The sequence below is a fragment of the Sebastes fasciatus genome, chromosome 1 (assembly GCF_043250625.1).
Source record: "Sebastes fasciatus isolate fSebFas1 chromosome 1, fSebFas1.pri, whole genome shotgun sequence".
NCBI lineage: Eukaryota > Metazoa > Chordata > Actinopteri > Perciformes > Sebastidae > Sebastes > Sebastes fasciatus.
In genome coordinates, this window is record NC_133795.1 from 10,588,766 (window position 1) to 10,602,221 (window position 13,456).

Genomic DNA, 13,456 nt, shown 5'->3' on the forward strand with positions numbered 1-13,456 from the left:
CATTAATATCAAGTGTTTGAAGCCAACGTTAAAGTGAAAATATTCAGAAACAGACAGCTCCTGATTGACTCTGCTTCTAGGTCTTTCACTAATGTTTAAATTCATCAAAAGTAATCAGATTTCCCAGTTTCAATTTAGCTTGCAGTGTATTCCAGGAAAAGGGAGCGGAATAGCTAAAGACCATCTTACCTAGTTCTGTGCGGACCTATAACAGGGGATGTGTCACAAATAACAGAGAATACAGCCTAATAAAATTAGAATATTAATATTTTTTTTCTGTTAATCTGACAGTCATACAATGAAACTAAAAAAATGTTTTAACAGCACAAAGTTGTGACCTGCTTATGATTTGATTTATACATTGCCTGAAATTCAGTTAATAATAAAAATTAACTAAATTCACATTTTTGCATATTAAACCTACTTATTAATAATATAAGTTACATTTTAGTATAAACTTTACCACTGAAACAACATAAATATAACAGGATGTGTCACAAATAACAGACAGAATAAAGCCCAATAAAATTAGAATATCAATATTATTTTTTTTTTGTTAATCTGACAGTCATATAATAAAACAAAAAAAAATTTAACAGCACAAAGTTGTGACCTGCTTATGATTTGATTGCCTGAAATTCAGTTAATAATAAAAAATAAAATAAAATTTGTGCATATTAAACTTACTTATTAATAATATAAGTTATTCAAGATTCAAGCCCTTTATTGTCATTGTGTAGTACAACGAAATTAGATTGTGACAATCACTTAGGTGCTAAAAAGATTTTAAAAAATATTAATATAATACAAATAAAATAAATTCTCATTTTTCATATTAAACTTACTTATTTATAATAAAAATTACATTATAGTATACATTTTGCCACTGAAACAAAATAAATATAACAGGGGATGTGTCACAAATAACAAACAGAATACAGCCTAATACAATTAGAATATTAATATTATGATTTGATTGCCTGAAATTCAGTTAATAATAAAAACACATTTTTGCATATTAAACTTACTCATCAATAATATAAGTTACATTTTAGTATACAATTATGCCACTGAAACCAAATATATCCTTAAAAACGTAGAAAAAACAGAATCATCTGATCAATGACCTCACACAGCTGGCGTGAACGAGCACGCAATGACGTTCGCGTTCACGTACGACCTTGTTTTTGTTGATGTTTAATTTGAGTGCGGCTGCGCGCTGCTCAATGCTTCCTCCGTTGCTGACGCGACTTGGCAGAGAAAAGGAAAAGGAGAGTGTGTGTTATCCTCTGGCTGTAGCCAGCGACGTTTATCTAAAACTAGAAAGGGAGTACGACCATAGTGTAGGATTAGTTGGGAGCCTGGGAGGAGGACTAGCAAACGACAGAGAGACAGTAGGTCAGCAGGTCCTCTCCTCCTCTATGTGATCTGTCGTCCTCTGCTCGTCGTCGGGACGCTGCCAGCGAGGGCCGAGCAACAAACACAGCTTATCAACATTATATGATCCAGTGTCCAGCGTCGCTTTTACCCTCCATGTGGGTGAGGGAGCTGTGTGTATCAGATTATGGCGAGAAAAACAGTTAGCAGGAAAAGGAAGGCAGGAGAGCCCAAAGACCAACAACAGGTAGGCGGATCCATGTCGGCATGCTATTGGTGGCTAGGCAGTTATATGCTAGCATGCTAACTAGCCACTGGGCTAACAGGTTTAGCTGATCTAAGCTACGTCAGGGATGACATTTTAACAAATTAACCACTATAATATATTACACTATATGGATATAACAATCACAACGGTGGTCTTGATTAAACAATAATACAATATGTTTCTATTTGGAATGTAGCCTGTTAGCATCCAACGGGAATACGTTGTCAGCTAGCTTAACGTTAGCATGCTAGCATAATAGCAGACTATTGATGACATTTTAACAAATTAACACGTATAATATATTAAACTATATGGATATAACATTCACAACGATGGTCTTGATTGAATAATAATATGTTTATATTTAGAATCCGGTATCCGCTAATGTTAGCATCCAACGGGAATCAGCTAGCTTAACGTTGGCTAGTCAGTTATGCTAGCATGCTAACTAGCACTGTGCTAGCTGATCTAAGCTACGTCAGAGATGACGTTTTAACAAGTTAACCAGTCAAATATATTAAACTATATTGGTATAACAATCACAAATGTGGTTTTGATTAAATAATACAGTTTGTTTATATTTGTAAGTCAGTATCCGCTAATGTTAGCATCCAACGGGAATCAGCTAGCTTAACGTTAGCTAGTCAGTTATGCTAGCATGCTAACTAGCACTAAGCTAACCAGGTTAACTGATCTAAGCTACGTCAGAGATGACATTTTAACAAATTAACCACTATAATGTATTAAACTATATGGATATAACATGAGCCAAACAATCACAACGGTATTTTGTATTAAATAATAATATAATATGTTTCTATTTGGACGTAATGTTAATGTTAGCATCCAACGGGAATCAGCTAGCTTAACGTTAGCTAGTCAGTTATGCTAGCATGCTAACTAGCACTAAGCTAACCAGGTTTAGCTGATCTGAGGACATTTTAACAAATTAACCACTATAATATTTTAAACTATATTGATATAACGTGCATTAAACAATGACAACGGTGGTTTTAATTGAATAATAATACAATATGTTTATATTTGTAAGTCAGTATCCGCTGATGTTAGCATCCAACCGGAATCAGCTAGCTTAGCCGTTAGCCAAAAGGGCTAGCTACCATATCTTATTATTATTTAATTGTAAACGCGATTAAATTGCGTTTTTTTAGGTAGATAACATTGACAGTGCTTTGTTCGGTTGGGGTTATCACTTGTCACCCTTTTAGTCAGCATCCTAAATAGCGTTAATCATCAATGTAAATGTGTCTTTTAATATCTTAATTATTAGGCACAACGTTAGCTGTGTAGTCAACTAACTGCTTGCAACGCTAACTAACATACAGATCAACCGTAGATCCGTTTGTCCAAGATAATAGAAGAGAATGGACCTGCTGGATTAACAGACAACATTCATCATCATCATCATCACATCTTCCCTATCCAGCCAGTCCTCAGCCCAGATGTTGTCACCACAAAATAGGCTTTGAAATGGTTCCCAGTATTACTTGATTCAAGATTCAAGCCCTTTATTGTCATTGTGTAGTACAGCGAAATTAGATTGTGACAATCCCATAGGTGTTAAAAAAGATAATACAATAAAAAAAGAGATAGTGCAATGTAAATATTAAAAAAAAGAATAAAATATATATATAACACAATACAATATATACATTGATGAGATGACAGATTACGGTTTTGCCAGATTATTGCACAAAGTTTCCGTCAGATAATTATATAATTATTGTACAGCATCATATAATATATAATTGCTTTACATTAAAGATACTGTACGATCTGCCTCTACTGCATTGCACGTTAACAGTGACAAGGCATGTCTCTGGGGCCACAACCATTCACCAGTAGAATTAAATCACATCCATATCAACAGGCCTATATTTAGTCTATTAATCACTCACATCAGACACAATATCAAAGACCATAAGGAAAAAAATAACAATAGCAGATAGCACGACCGATTCCTTTGAGGTCCAGGGAATATATATATATAGATATGTATATATCTATATAGATATATATATATCTATATCCATCTATATAGATATAGATAGATATAGATAGATATATCTATCTATATCTATATATTGTGTTGTTATCCTCTGGCCCAGGCCCCGACTTATAATGGGTATGAAAAATTAGGCCAGGGTTAGACAACAAATAATCATCACTAACATTTGTATATGTATTTTGTAGTACTTCTCATTATTACATAATATATTCCTGTTTACACCTCTGTGTACATATATATTACTACTCATCATGCATATACAGTACATACTACATCCTCTTTACATTCAGTTGTCCCATCTGAAATACTGTCATCAACAAAATTCCAAATTTACATTTACATTACTGTTTTATTCTAACTTATGTTTATATTTATTTTAACTGCATTTATTTTAATTTGTTATGCCTTGGATTATCATTTTGCTTTTACATTTACTTGTGATTTCCCCTTTTATATATACATATTTTATGAGCATTGTTGAAGGAACCTGAGACCAAAACCTTTCATTGCCAATGACTGCTTTGCTGGAATTGACATATGACAAATAAAGAACCGTAAACCTTAAAGAACCTTAAAATCAGATGATGCCTCTGATAGTTTCTGTGTGAGCAATCAAACAATTTAGGACAAAAATATAACAGCTTTTTGGTACAGTATTTCTATTTAGTATGAGATGCCTCACAAAACAATGATTAGCAACTGGTGCATAACTCTGTAAATGAGAATATTGCTCAGGGACCCCTGAATGTGTCCAAATGTTTGGGTACTCGGCATTATTTAAGCAGGTTTAAAATGAATGAAAGGTCATTCATCTGATGATGTCTTCATGTGATTAAGATGAGCTGTTCTGCCAGTTTCTGTGTTACCTCTTTCATTTGAATTCGGATTCCCAGATTACATTATTTTACCATTATGGTAAATTCTAATTCTTTTGCAATAATAGTGTATTAACTTTCGCAGTGTGCTTAAATATCCCTATAAAACTAAATCAAAAATGATAAACCAACACAATAAAGTGGAATATCATTTTTAAAAGCTGTGTCGTGACTCAAGGTTGTAAATTGTGAAGTGTGAATAGGAGCGCTTTAACTGCACAGACCAAGTTTGATTTTTATATGCCCATAAAAGTCTTAGCAACATGCCGCATAGTGTTGCAAAGTTCAACAGACTTTTGAACAGACAAAAGTGTGACTGGTATACCTGATGTGATTGAGGCCTTTGAATTAGGGCTGCACAATATATATATATTTTTGTTATCATTGTGATGTCAACTTACACGATAAACACATCATGAAAGACTGGTATCGCACTCTGGAATTTTTTGAGTTAGTTGAAAGAGAGTATCAGTAGAAAACACATTTTAAAATGTAAATTTTCTTTTTTTTATTGGTGCCCTTTTGTGTTCAGTTTGTTCAATAAAAGAATGTTTGAAATAATTTCCTTTCATTTTTGTTTTAATTCAACAAGCAATTTGTTGTATTTTAGCAGTATACTGAAGGCAGAACTGAGTGAACCTTAATATCTATGTATCACAAATAATATTATTTTCATGAGTTTAAACCATGTTAATATATTTTCCACCTATTGTGCATCCCTAGTGTGTGTGGGAAAGAGATTTTTGTTGTGTTCCTGACCAGTGATAATGCAATCAGTCGGTTTTATAGGGTCTACTGACCATCACTTAGTGTAATCTGAACTTCCATTATAGACAGACAATAATATTGGTTTACCTAAGCAAGATAAAATCCAGACATCCTGTGTATAGTAGGCCTGTATTGACCCATCCCGATGTAGCGTCAATGACTGTGTGGATGTGTGTGTGTTTCTGCTGTAATACTCCCATGATCCACTAAGGCTCTTAACTGTACCACCGAGCCACAGATATGTGTCTGAAGTCCTCTGGGGGAGGGTGATGGATCGGCACAGACAGTGTGTGATATTGAATTAGGGATTAAGGAAGATGAAAAAGAAAAAAGATCTGAAGCAATTAGATCATATTATTTGAAGACTTATTTAATTTTTATATCATTAATTAACTTAATTGTAAGGCTAACTTTTCCACAATTGTAAGTAAAACATAATTATTAGTCTCCGAAACATGTCGGACTTGACAAAAGTCATGCTTTTCCCACAAAAACATATGAAAATTTACCTTTTTTCCTCTCCTTCCTCAGCTGGGCTGGTGTCAACCACCACACAAGCGGAGCCGTGTTTCTTGTTCATCACGTCATGCCCAGCAGTGGTGGTGCAGTCGGCGCTCGGTTGTATGTGCCCTCCGGGGGCGGGAGTTCAGGCCTCAGCAGCAGCACGAGCTGCGGCTCCAGCGGAGCCTCCGGGGCTTTGCAGCCGGCCGGCTCCCTGGCATCCTCAAGGAGAGGGAGTTCTCCCTGGGACGCCTCAACAAGGTGTTCGCTTCACAGTGGCTCAACCACAGGCAGGTGGTGTGTGGGACCAAGTGTAACACGGTGAGATGACATTTTTTTGCTAACCTGAACTTATTATTTAAGCATTCCCATATATTTCCAACACTTAGTGTTAATCTGAGAGTACTATCACATAATCAGGTTGTTTCTTTGTTTTACCTCCTGACTCTGATATTCTAACTAGATGTCTTTCCTCCCTTTACCTGCAGCTTTTTGTAGCTGATGTCCTGACGGGGCAGATAACGCGCATTCCCATGCTGAAGGACAGGGAGTGTCGTGGTGGAGGCTCTGGGGAGGTGGGCGCAGTGGTGGCGGGGCGGCATTACCACCCCACAGGAGGCTCTCGTGCCCGGCTGGACCAGCAGGGCTGCGGGATCCACGCTATCGAACTCAACCCCTCCAGAACGCTGCTAGCCACCGGAGGAGACAACCCCAACAGCCTGGCCATCTACCAGCTGCCCACCCTGGACCCCGTCTGTGTGGGAGATGTAAGTGGTTTGGATCTGTTAGGGTTTACTGATATCCGGTCATGGCTTATGGTTGCCGATCCACTCTCGACACGCTGTAATTCATTCTGTTAGGATTCTTGCAAACTATATTGTCATATATTCAGCAAGCCAGCCGCAATGTTTGAGTCTTGTAAGCTTGTAGGCTTATCCACAGAGGGCTTGCTGTATTAGAGGTGGCAGTTTGGGCTACTCCATCAGTTGTTAATATTTCTTATATATTGTCAGATGTTTGTTAGTATGTTGTCACCACTCCAGGTGTTTTTTAGCCTAACCAGCGAAACGGCTCTAGAGCTGACAATGTTGGTTGGTCCATGATTAAAATATCTCCACAACTATTGGAATGATTACCAAGAATTTTATTGTCCCCAGAGGATGAGTCCTAAAGATTTTTGTGATGTGTGAAAAATGTTCCGCTTGTTAAACCCATCCCATGATGTGCGTTAGACTTTTTTTTAATGTTTTTTTCATGCTGAATGACTTATTTCCAAGAAATGTTTGAGCACATCTCTGGTAAACATAAGATTTAAAGTGGTGCTTTTGTGTGATTCTTTGTGGAGAAACTCAGTTTAACAGATCTGTCGATTAAATCAACGAATCAATTAGTCGACAAAATCATATGAGTGTTAGTCGATTAAGAAATTTCTTTGGTCGAGGACAGCCCTACAAGGTTGTGTAAGATTACTTATTTTGCTTTTACATAGTAGCCATTTGTTTTTCAGGAAGGTCACAATGACTGGATCTTCTCCATAGCGTGGATCAGTGACAACATGGCGGTTTCTGGTGAGTTGTCTGTATGAGCCATGTTGTATGAATGAACACTGCTGTGTGAGCATTACATGCCTGCACAAGTCAATGCCCTCTAAATACCCTGATGACAATCTGATGATTATTTGTCACTTTTGTATGCAGTTAGTAGAAACATAAATACTCTAGGTAGTAATCAAGATACGTCTTCTGTGTTGAAATTGCTAGGGTCCAGAGATGGCTCCATGGGTCTGTGGGAGGTGACGGAGGAAGTAATGAGCCAGGCCGAGCGCAGTCAGAATGAGGAGGCAGTACCGTCGTACGCCCACATCTCCCACCGCGCCCTCAAGGACATCCCAAAGGAGTATACCAACCCATACAACTGTAAGGTCCGTGCCCTGGCCTTCAACAACAACCATAAGGTAAGGTTCATCTTGAGGCGAATGCTAGGAAACCATATGATTGTGCGATCAGTGAAATATTTATTTTAATGCATCATTTACTCCAGTGCCAGTTTTTAGGAAAACAGGATATGAGAAAGAGATAATTTGAGCCCAGGAACTATGAGCTTTATGATTAATTGACTTGAGGAGATCGGGGTAGCCCATTTTATTTCTCTGTCATAAAGGGATTTGCTGTCGTAGGTTACCACCCTATATGTTTATACAAGAATGGGTTGAGCTTTGTTTGAAGTTGTAACACATCCTGCTCTTTGCTCCACTTAATCAAAATCTGGCCAAACACACTTCTTCCACTCATCACTTGTGCAGTGAACTGTTACACGCACCAAGTTAGTTAGTTAGTCATGTGCGACAGTTGAAACACCTCACTGAGCTAGCACCAAACGAGAGCTGAGTATTAACCATATTTTATACCATGAAGAAAGGAGTGTTTGAAATACTAGTGCAGCGCCTGTTCGGAGCGGGCCGACTGCTCGACCCCCGGAAGCGCTGCTTGCAGCGTTGCCAAGAACCGCTCATCACTCGTTGTCTCCAGGGAAGTGAAGAAGAGTTGGGTTGTAACGTTAGTATATCCAGCAGCAAAAGTTAACTAGGGTTGGACGATGTGTTTAAATTTTCCAACCTGCCATCGTCAGCCAAACAACCGGCGATTGTTGATATATTCGTGCAGGTGTGTATGTGTGCGGCACGGCGCACACTTCCCCTACTAGAGGCGGAGCATTAAAAAACACATTAAAAATCGACAGAAACAAAATAAAGCTCACCAAAACCATCTTGGTTAGTCTTTCCAACTCTGGTTTGGTCGAAATAAACCCTTAATTCACAGACTTGGATGTGAAAATATGCTGACTCCGCACGTTGTTTTCTCACGCTCTATCTCTCAAACCATTAAATTAGCAAAATAAAATGACAAACATCGCCAAGAAAATCGCTCCAAAAAACAACAACCGGCAATGTACTCAGCCAATCGCTGATAGCGGATATATTCGTCCAATCATCTAATCCTAACGTGAACTGCAGTCAATATGCTGCAGCCTGTAAAGGCTCACTGTGGACGACATCTTGGACTCAGTCCGCAGAGCCCTGAAGACATCCTGCTACTGCACAATACGCTGACTGCACATTCTGTGGTCCCCAGCAATATACCCGCAAAATGTGAAGTAGATTGGATGAGCAGTTCTCAAGATATGCGAAGGACACACACAGACAGATTCCTTGCTTTATAGTTAGATACTGAGCATACAGATGGACAGCTAAGGAGTGATATAAAACTATTGATTGGCAGTACCTGTTGTTTCTGCCTCCACACACCTCAGCATCACTTATTTACATCTGTCTTCCCATGTGCTTTTTTTCCCCTTTCCAGGAGCTGGGTGCTGTGTCTTTGGATGGCTATTTCCACCTCTGGAAAGCTGAGCACAACTTGTGCAAGGTAAATCATATTACATAGTTTTACTAATAATCATGTGATGCATTTCTTCTGCATACTTCATACTAGGTTATAGAGAACAGCGTGACTACAGCTTGCTGATTTAACATTTTTACAATGCCAGCTCAGTTTAATATGAGATCAGTTGCCCACCAAAATACTAAATATCCCTCTAATATTCTTATATTTTCTTAAACTTTTCTTATTTATTGGAGCTTCACAGCCATGCATACTCACACTTGCGTTCAAACTATACAATGAAGAAAGAACTGTTCTTGACATCATCCTTACTTGGTTGGTATTTCCCTCTAGATACTGTCCACCAAGCTGCCTCACTGCAAAGAGAATGTGTGTCTGGCGTATGGACAGGACTGGTCGGTGTACGCTGTGGGTTCTCAGGCCCACGTTTCCTTTCTGGATCCCCGGCAGCCGACAAACAGCATCAAGTCCGTCAATTCCAGAGAGAGAGGAAGCGGTAAGTGACTTTCTAAAAGAAGCTACAGTAATATAGCACAAGCGGAGAGCAGCTGACCTCCCTAAACTACTTCATGAAGATGTTTCCGTATTAAATACTGCTGTTAACTTTTGAATTGCTTTGCATTCAAGACACCTTTGTCTGTTCAGGAATCCGTTCAGTGAGTTTCTACGAGCACATTGTGACAGTGGGTACCGGCCAGGGTTCCCTTCTCTTCTACGACATCCGGGCCCAGAGATTCCTGGAGAACTCTTTGAATCCAGCCGCAGGGTACCGGAAGTGTCCAGGAGATGGCATCCTCAAACTATCTACAGGAAAAGGCTGGCTGGTACACAATTTTTTTGCCTATTTGTCTTCAATAAGTAACTCTGTTCTTTAAAAATTAAGGCCCTGATCTGAAAGAGCGCGTTTTAGCAGCCTGGGGAGGCTTTTTGTAATAGTTTTCAATGAGAGTGAAGCGTTTTGCGCCCCGCTCTTGCGTTACTGTGCGCCTCGCGTTTATACAGGAGCGCCCTGAACGCCTTGAGTTGATAAAAATTCAACTCGAGAGCAGAAAAGCGCTCAACCTCATTGCCTTTTTTTCCTCATTGTGGTCCCTTTTGCTGGATACCTGGAGCTATATGACTTTACCAACCGTAGTTACCAGGATCTGAACAGAAAACAGCAGGAGGCAGATTGGTGCAGTACTTGAGATTTTGTGCAAGCTGTTTTCATTAATTTAAACGGCACTATTAAATATTTGGGTCGCGTACAGTTCATGGTTTGTATTAAGGTAATGTTAGCACTTCTTTTGTTGGTTGCTTAGCAACAATATAAAATAAAGCGATGCAGCAGACTGCAAAAAACGCTGTCTGATCAGGCATCAAAAATGCTGTGCGGTGCGTCTCATGCTTTCCACCTACAAAACACGCTATGTCTGATCAGGGCCTCAAGTGCTGAACTGACACAAATGTTATAACACTGTAGTCATAGATAATTTGCATTTTCACAACTTTTCCTCCCTCCTCTCCTCACCCATAACCTCCCTCTCCTGCTCTCCGACTCACAGAATCACGATGAGACGTGGAGGAGTTACTTCTCGGACATTCATTCCTTCCCAAACGCGGTTTACACCCACTGCTACGACGACTCCGGCACCAAGCTGTTTGTAGCCGGCGGACCGCTCTGTTCCGGCCTGCACGGCAACTACGCAGGACTGTGGAGCTAGCCTCTTCGTCTCCTCCATCGCTCTATCACTACATCCTCGTCCAGATTTTTTCCCCTAACCAGTCCCTCCATCCCTCTCCCTCTTCAACTCCGTTGGCATCACCGTCTCTGGTATCCCTCCTTGCTCATTGAATTGTCACTCTGTTTTGCTCACACGTGGACTCAGGAGCATGATCTTGCCCCCACCGTATCACAGCTTTGAATATTGTTGTTGTGTACGTTTGTGTCCACCATCACTCTATCCCTTTCTCCTCCCTATTATTCCTTTGCTCCTTTCACCTCAGCTACTCAGTTTTTTTATATGAAAATGTACAAACAATTAACTAGTAATTTTCAAGAGCTGCGAAGTCTGCCACTGAGGAACTCGGAAGAGTTTTAAGAATAAGGTAATACATGTTCTCATCATTTAAAACATCCAACCCGCAGGGATTAGGCTATGGTCTTTTGCTGGCTTGTTTTTGTATGTAAGGATAGTGTTTACCGCTGCTTCCTCTGTGATAAAAAAGACGGTTGTCTTTGTGAAATACCTGTGGAATTTTTCACCCAAAAGTTCCTTTTCATTTTCTCACTGAAATGGACGGCAATAAAAGAGAGGGAGAGAGGGAGAGAGGAAGAAGGGCGCGAAGAGACGATTCATTTTGAAAGACTGAACCCGGAGTGCAGTTTGACGTTTGATGGAGAATATTAACGTGTTGGAACAGCCCGTCCTGTCCCACAACAATCACAAAGAACTTCTCTCTTCTCCTGGCAGAAGTTAAAAAAACGAAGAAGCCAATCAAAATGGGACTTTGTGTTCATATTTTCTCTCACCAAGATGATGTAAAGGAGAAACATTAAGATTGCTAAATGCAGTGTTCTGCTATGAATTAATCCCAACAAAAGCGTATTTTATTTTTTGACTGTGTGTGATTTGACAGGCATACCCCTGCTGATATTCTAATTTGCTTTATTTGTATTTATTTTCCCTTTCTCTGTCACCTTTATTCAGTTGGTCAGGGGTGTTTATATCTGCTTCTTTTGAAGGATATATTGTCTCTTTGCTTATGTTCCTGTTCTCTTTGTCCAGAATGCTTTCAGCAGATTTGTCCGTTAGTGGTGTTCAAACTCTGTAACCGTTCTGGTGCTACCAGAGAATTTATCATAAGGTTATAAGTTTTGGTAGCAAATCAAATATGATGATTGATAGAGGAGCCTTTAATGGGTTAAACCCCCTCTGGGAGAAGATCTATAGTAGCTCACTTTTATCTTCTCAACCATCCAGCAAGAAGGATGAAAGGAGAACTAATAAGTTTTGGACTCCCCCCTGGAGTTAGATGCTGCAGGCACATGCATTTGTTGTCACAGTCGTAAAACTTTATTTTTTCCTCTTTTTTTCGTACCAAGGAGTGAGCGATTCTGCTCTTTTTCCTTGTTTGGTAGAGGCAGGGTAGGCTTGAGTTACGTTTTTGCCTTCCTCGGGTCTTTCTGTGAAAGACTGCCACAGGAGATCATAGTTTTCCTTTTCTACATGGAACTTTTCTCCAGTTTTCATGATAATGACATATTGAAAAGAGAAACCCCAATTACGACCACAAATTGAACAAATAACCGACACTTTTAAAGTGTATTTTATATATAAATGTGTATATGTATGTGTAAAATACATAGGGACAATTGCATACATTTTTATGTATATGTCTGAGGAAGTGTGTGGATTGATCTGTCTACTTGGTGATGCCCTGTTTTTTTTATACATGCCTCATGAATGTTTTTACAAATGACTGAATCTGAGGATATTGTAAGATATAAACATCTGGAAAAAAAACAAGCTATTAAATCTTTAAAAAAAGTAAATAATAAAAATAAAATGTATATTGATGTAACGTTTCTTTTTTTTCATGCGTGACATCATTTATCCAATTGAAAAATGTTCTTCTTGAATTCAAATATTTCACTGCTAATTTAGACAAAACATTGGCACTTCTTCCTCCGTATGCTGAGGAGGTTCAACATGGACTCCAGGACACTCTTTAACTTCTACAGGTGAACCGTCAAGAGTATCCTGACCGCCTGCATCACCCCCTGGCATGGTAGTTGCACCGCCCTCAAGCTTAAGGCTCTACGGAGACTGGTGAAAACTGCACAGCACATCACCATGACGGAGCTGCCATCCATGGAGGACCTCTACACCCAGCAGTGTAGGAAGAAGATCAACCCACAAACTGTTCTACCTGTCTGGAAGACTGTATCGCACAACCAGGCTCAGGACCAGCTTCATCCTGGACAGATTGGACAGGAGACACTGCTTCACAAGCCATCTCATCGTAATACCACAAATATAAGTTATGATTAAAAAAAATCTAAATTTTACTATAGAGTATTAAAGACAAATGTTCAACAGTATAAAAAGACAAATGTTCAATTTAACGCTTTTTTTTTTTGTGGTCAAAGATGCATAAATTTATCAAATCTGTTCCTCAAGCCTTTTTTTTACAAAATAATTATCAAAGTGCTTTAGGTTACATAAAGATGCCGAAACCAACAGGAACACTGTGA

General features: G+C 39.0%; 1 protein-coding gene across 2 annotated transcripts; it reads left to right on the forward strand.

Annotated features, from left to right (window-relative positions):
- Positions 1 to 1,171: 1,171 nt before the first annotated feature.
- Positions 1,172 to 12,783, forward strand: dcaf12 (DDB1 and CUL4 associated factor 12). Of its 2 annotated transcripts, none has more exons than XM_074628801.1 (9): positions 1,172 to 1,624; positions 5,849 to 6,139; positions 6,307 to 6,585; positions 7,326 to 7,386; positions 7,579 to 7,772; positions 9,178 to 9,243; positions 9,553 to 9,715; positions 9,865 to 10,043; positions 10,764 to 12,783. In XM_074628801.1, exons 1-9 carry the CDS (start codon positions 1,565 to 1,567, stop codon positions 10,920 to 10,922), a joined length of 1,452 nt encoding a protein of 483 aa, XP_074484902.1. In that variant the 5' UTR covers positions 1,172 to 1,564; the 3' UTR covers positions 10,923 to 12,783. The 2 variants fall into 2 exon arrangements, with proteins under 2 accessions (XP_074484902.1, XP_074484894.1); XM_074628793.1 differs by having other exon boundaries at positions 1,176 to 1,624; positions 9,847 to 10,043.
- The last annotated feature ends 673 nt before the right edge of the window (positions 12,784 to 13,456 follow it).

Bases quoted from the DNA above. Each gene is read 5' to 3' on its own strand.
- dcaf12 (XM_074628793.1), top strand. From the start codon at position 1,565: ATGGCGAGAAAAACAGTTAGCAGGAAAAGGAAGGCAGGAGAGCCCAAA. The intron at 6,586-7,325 runs GTAAGTGGTTTG...TTTGTTTTTCAG, and splicing joins ACCCCGTCTGTGTGGGAGAT to GAAGGTCACAATGACTGGAT. The intron at 7,387-7,578 runs GTGAGTTGTCTG...TGAAATTGCTAG, and splicing joins TGACAACATGGCGGTTTCTG to GGTCCAGAGATGGCTCCATG.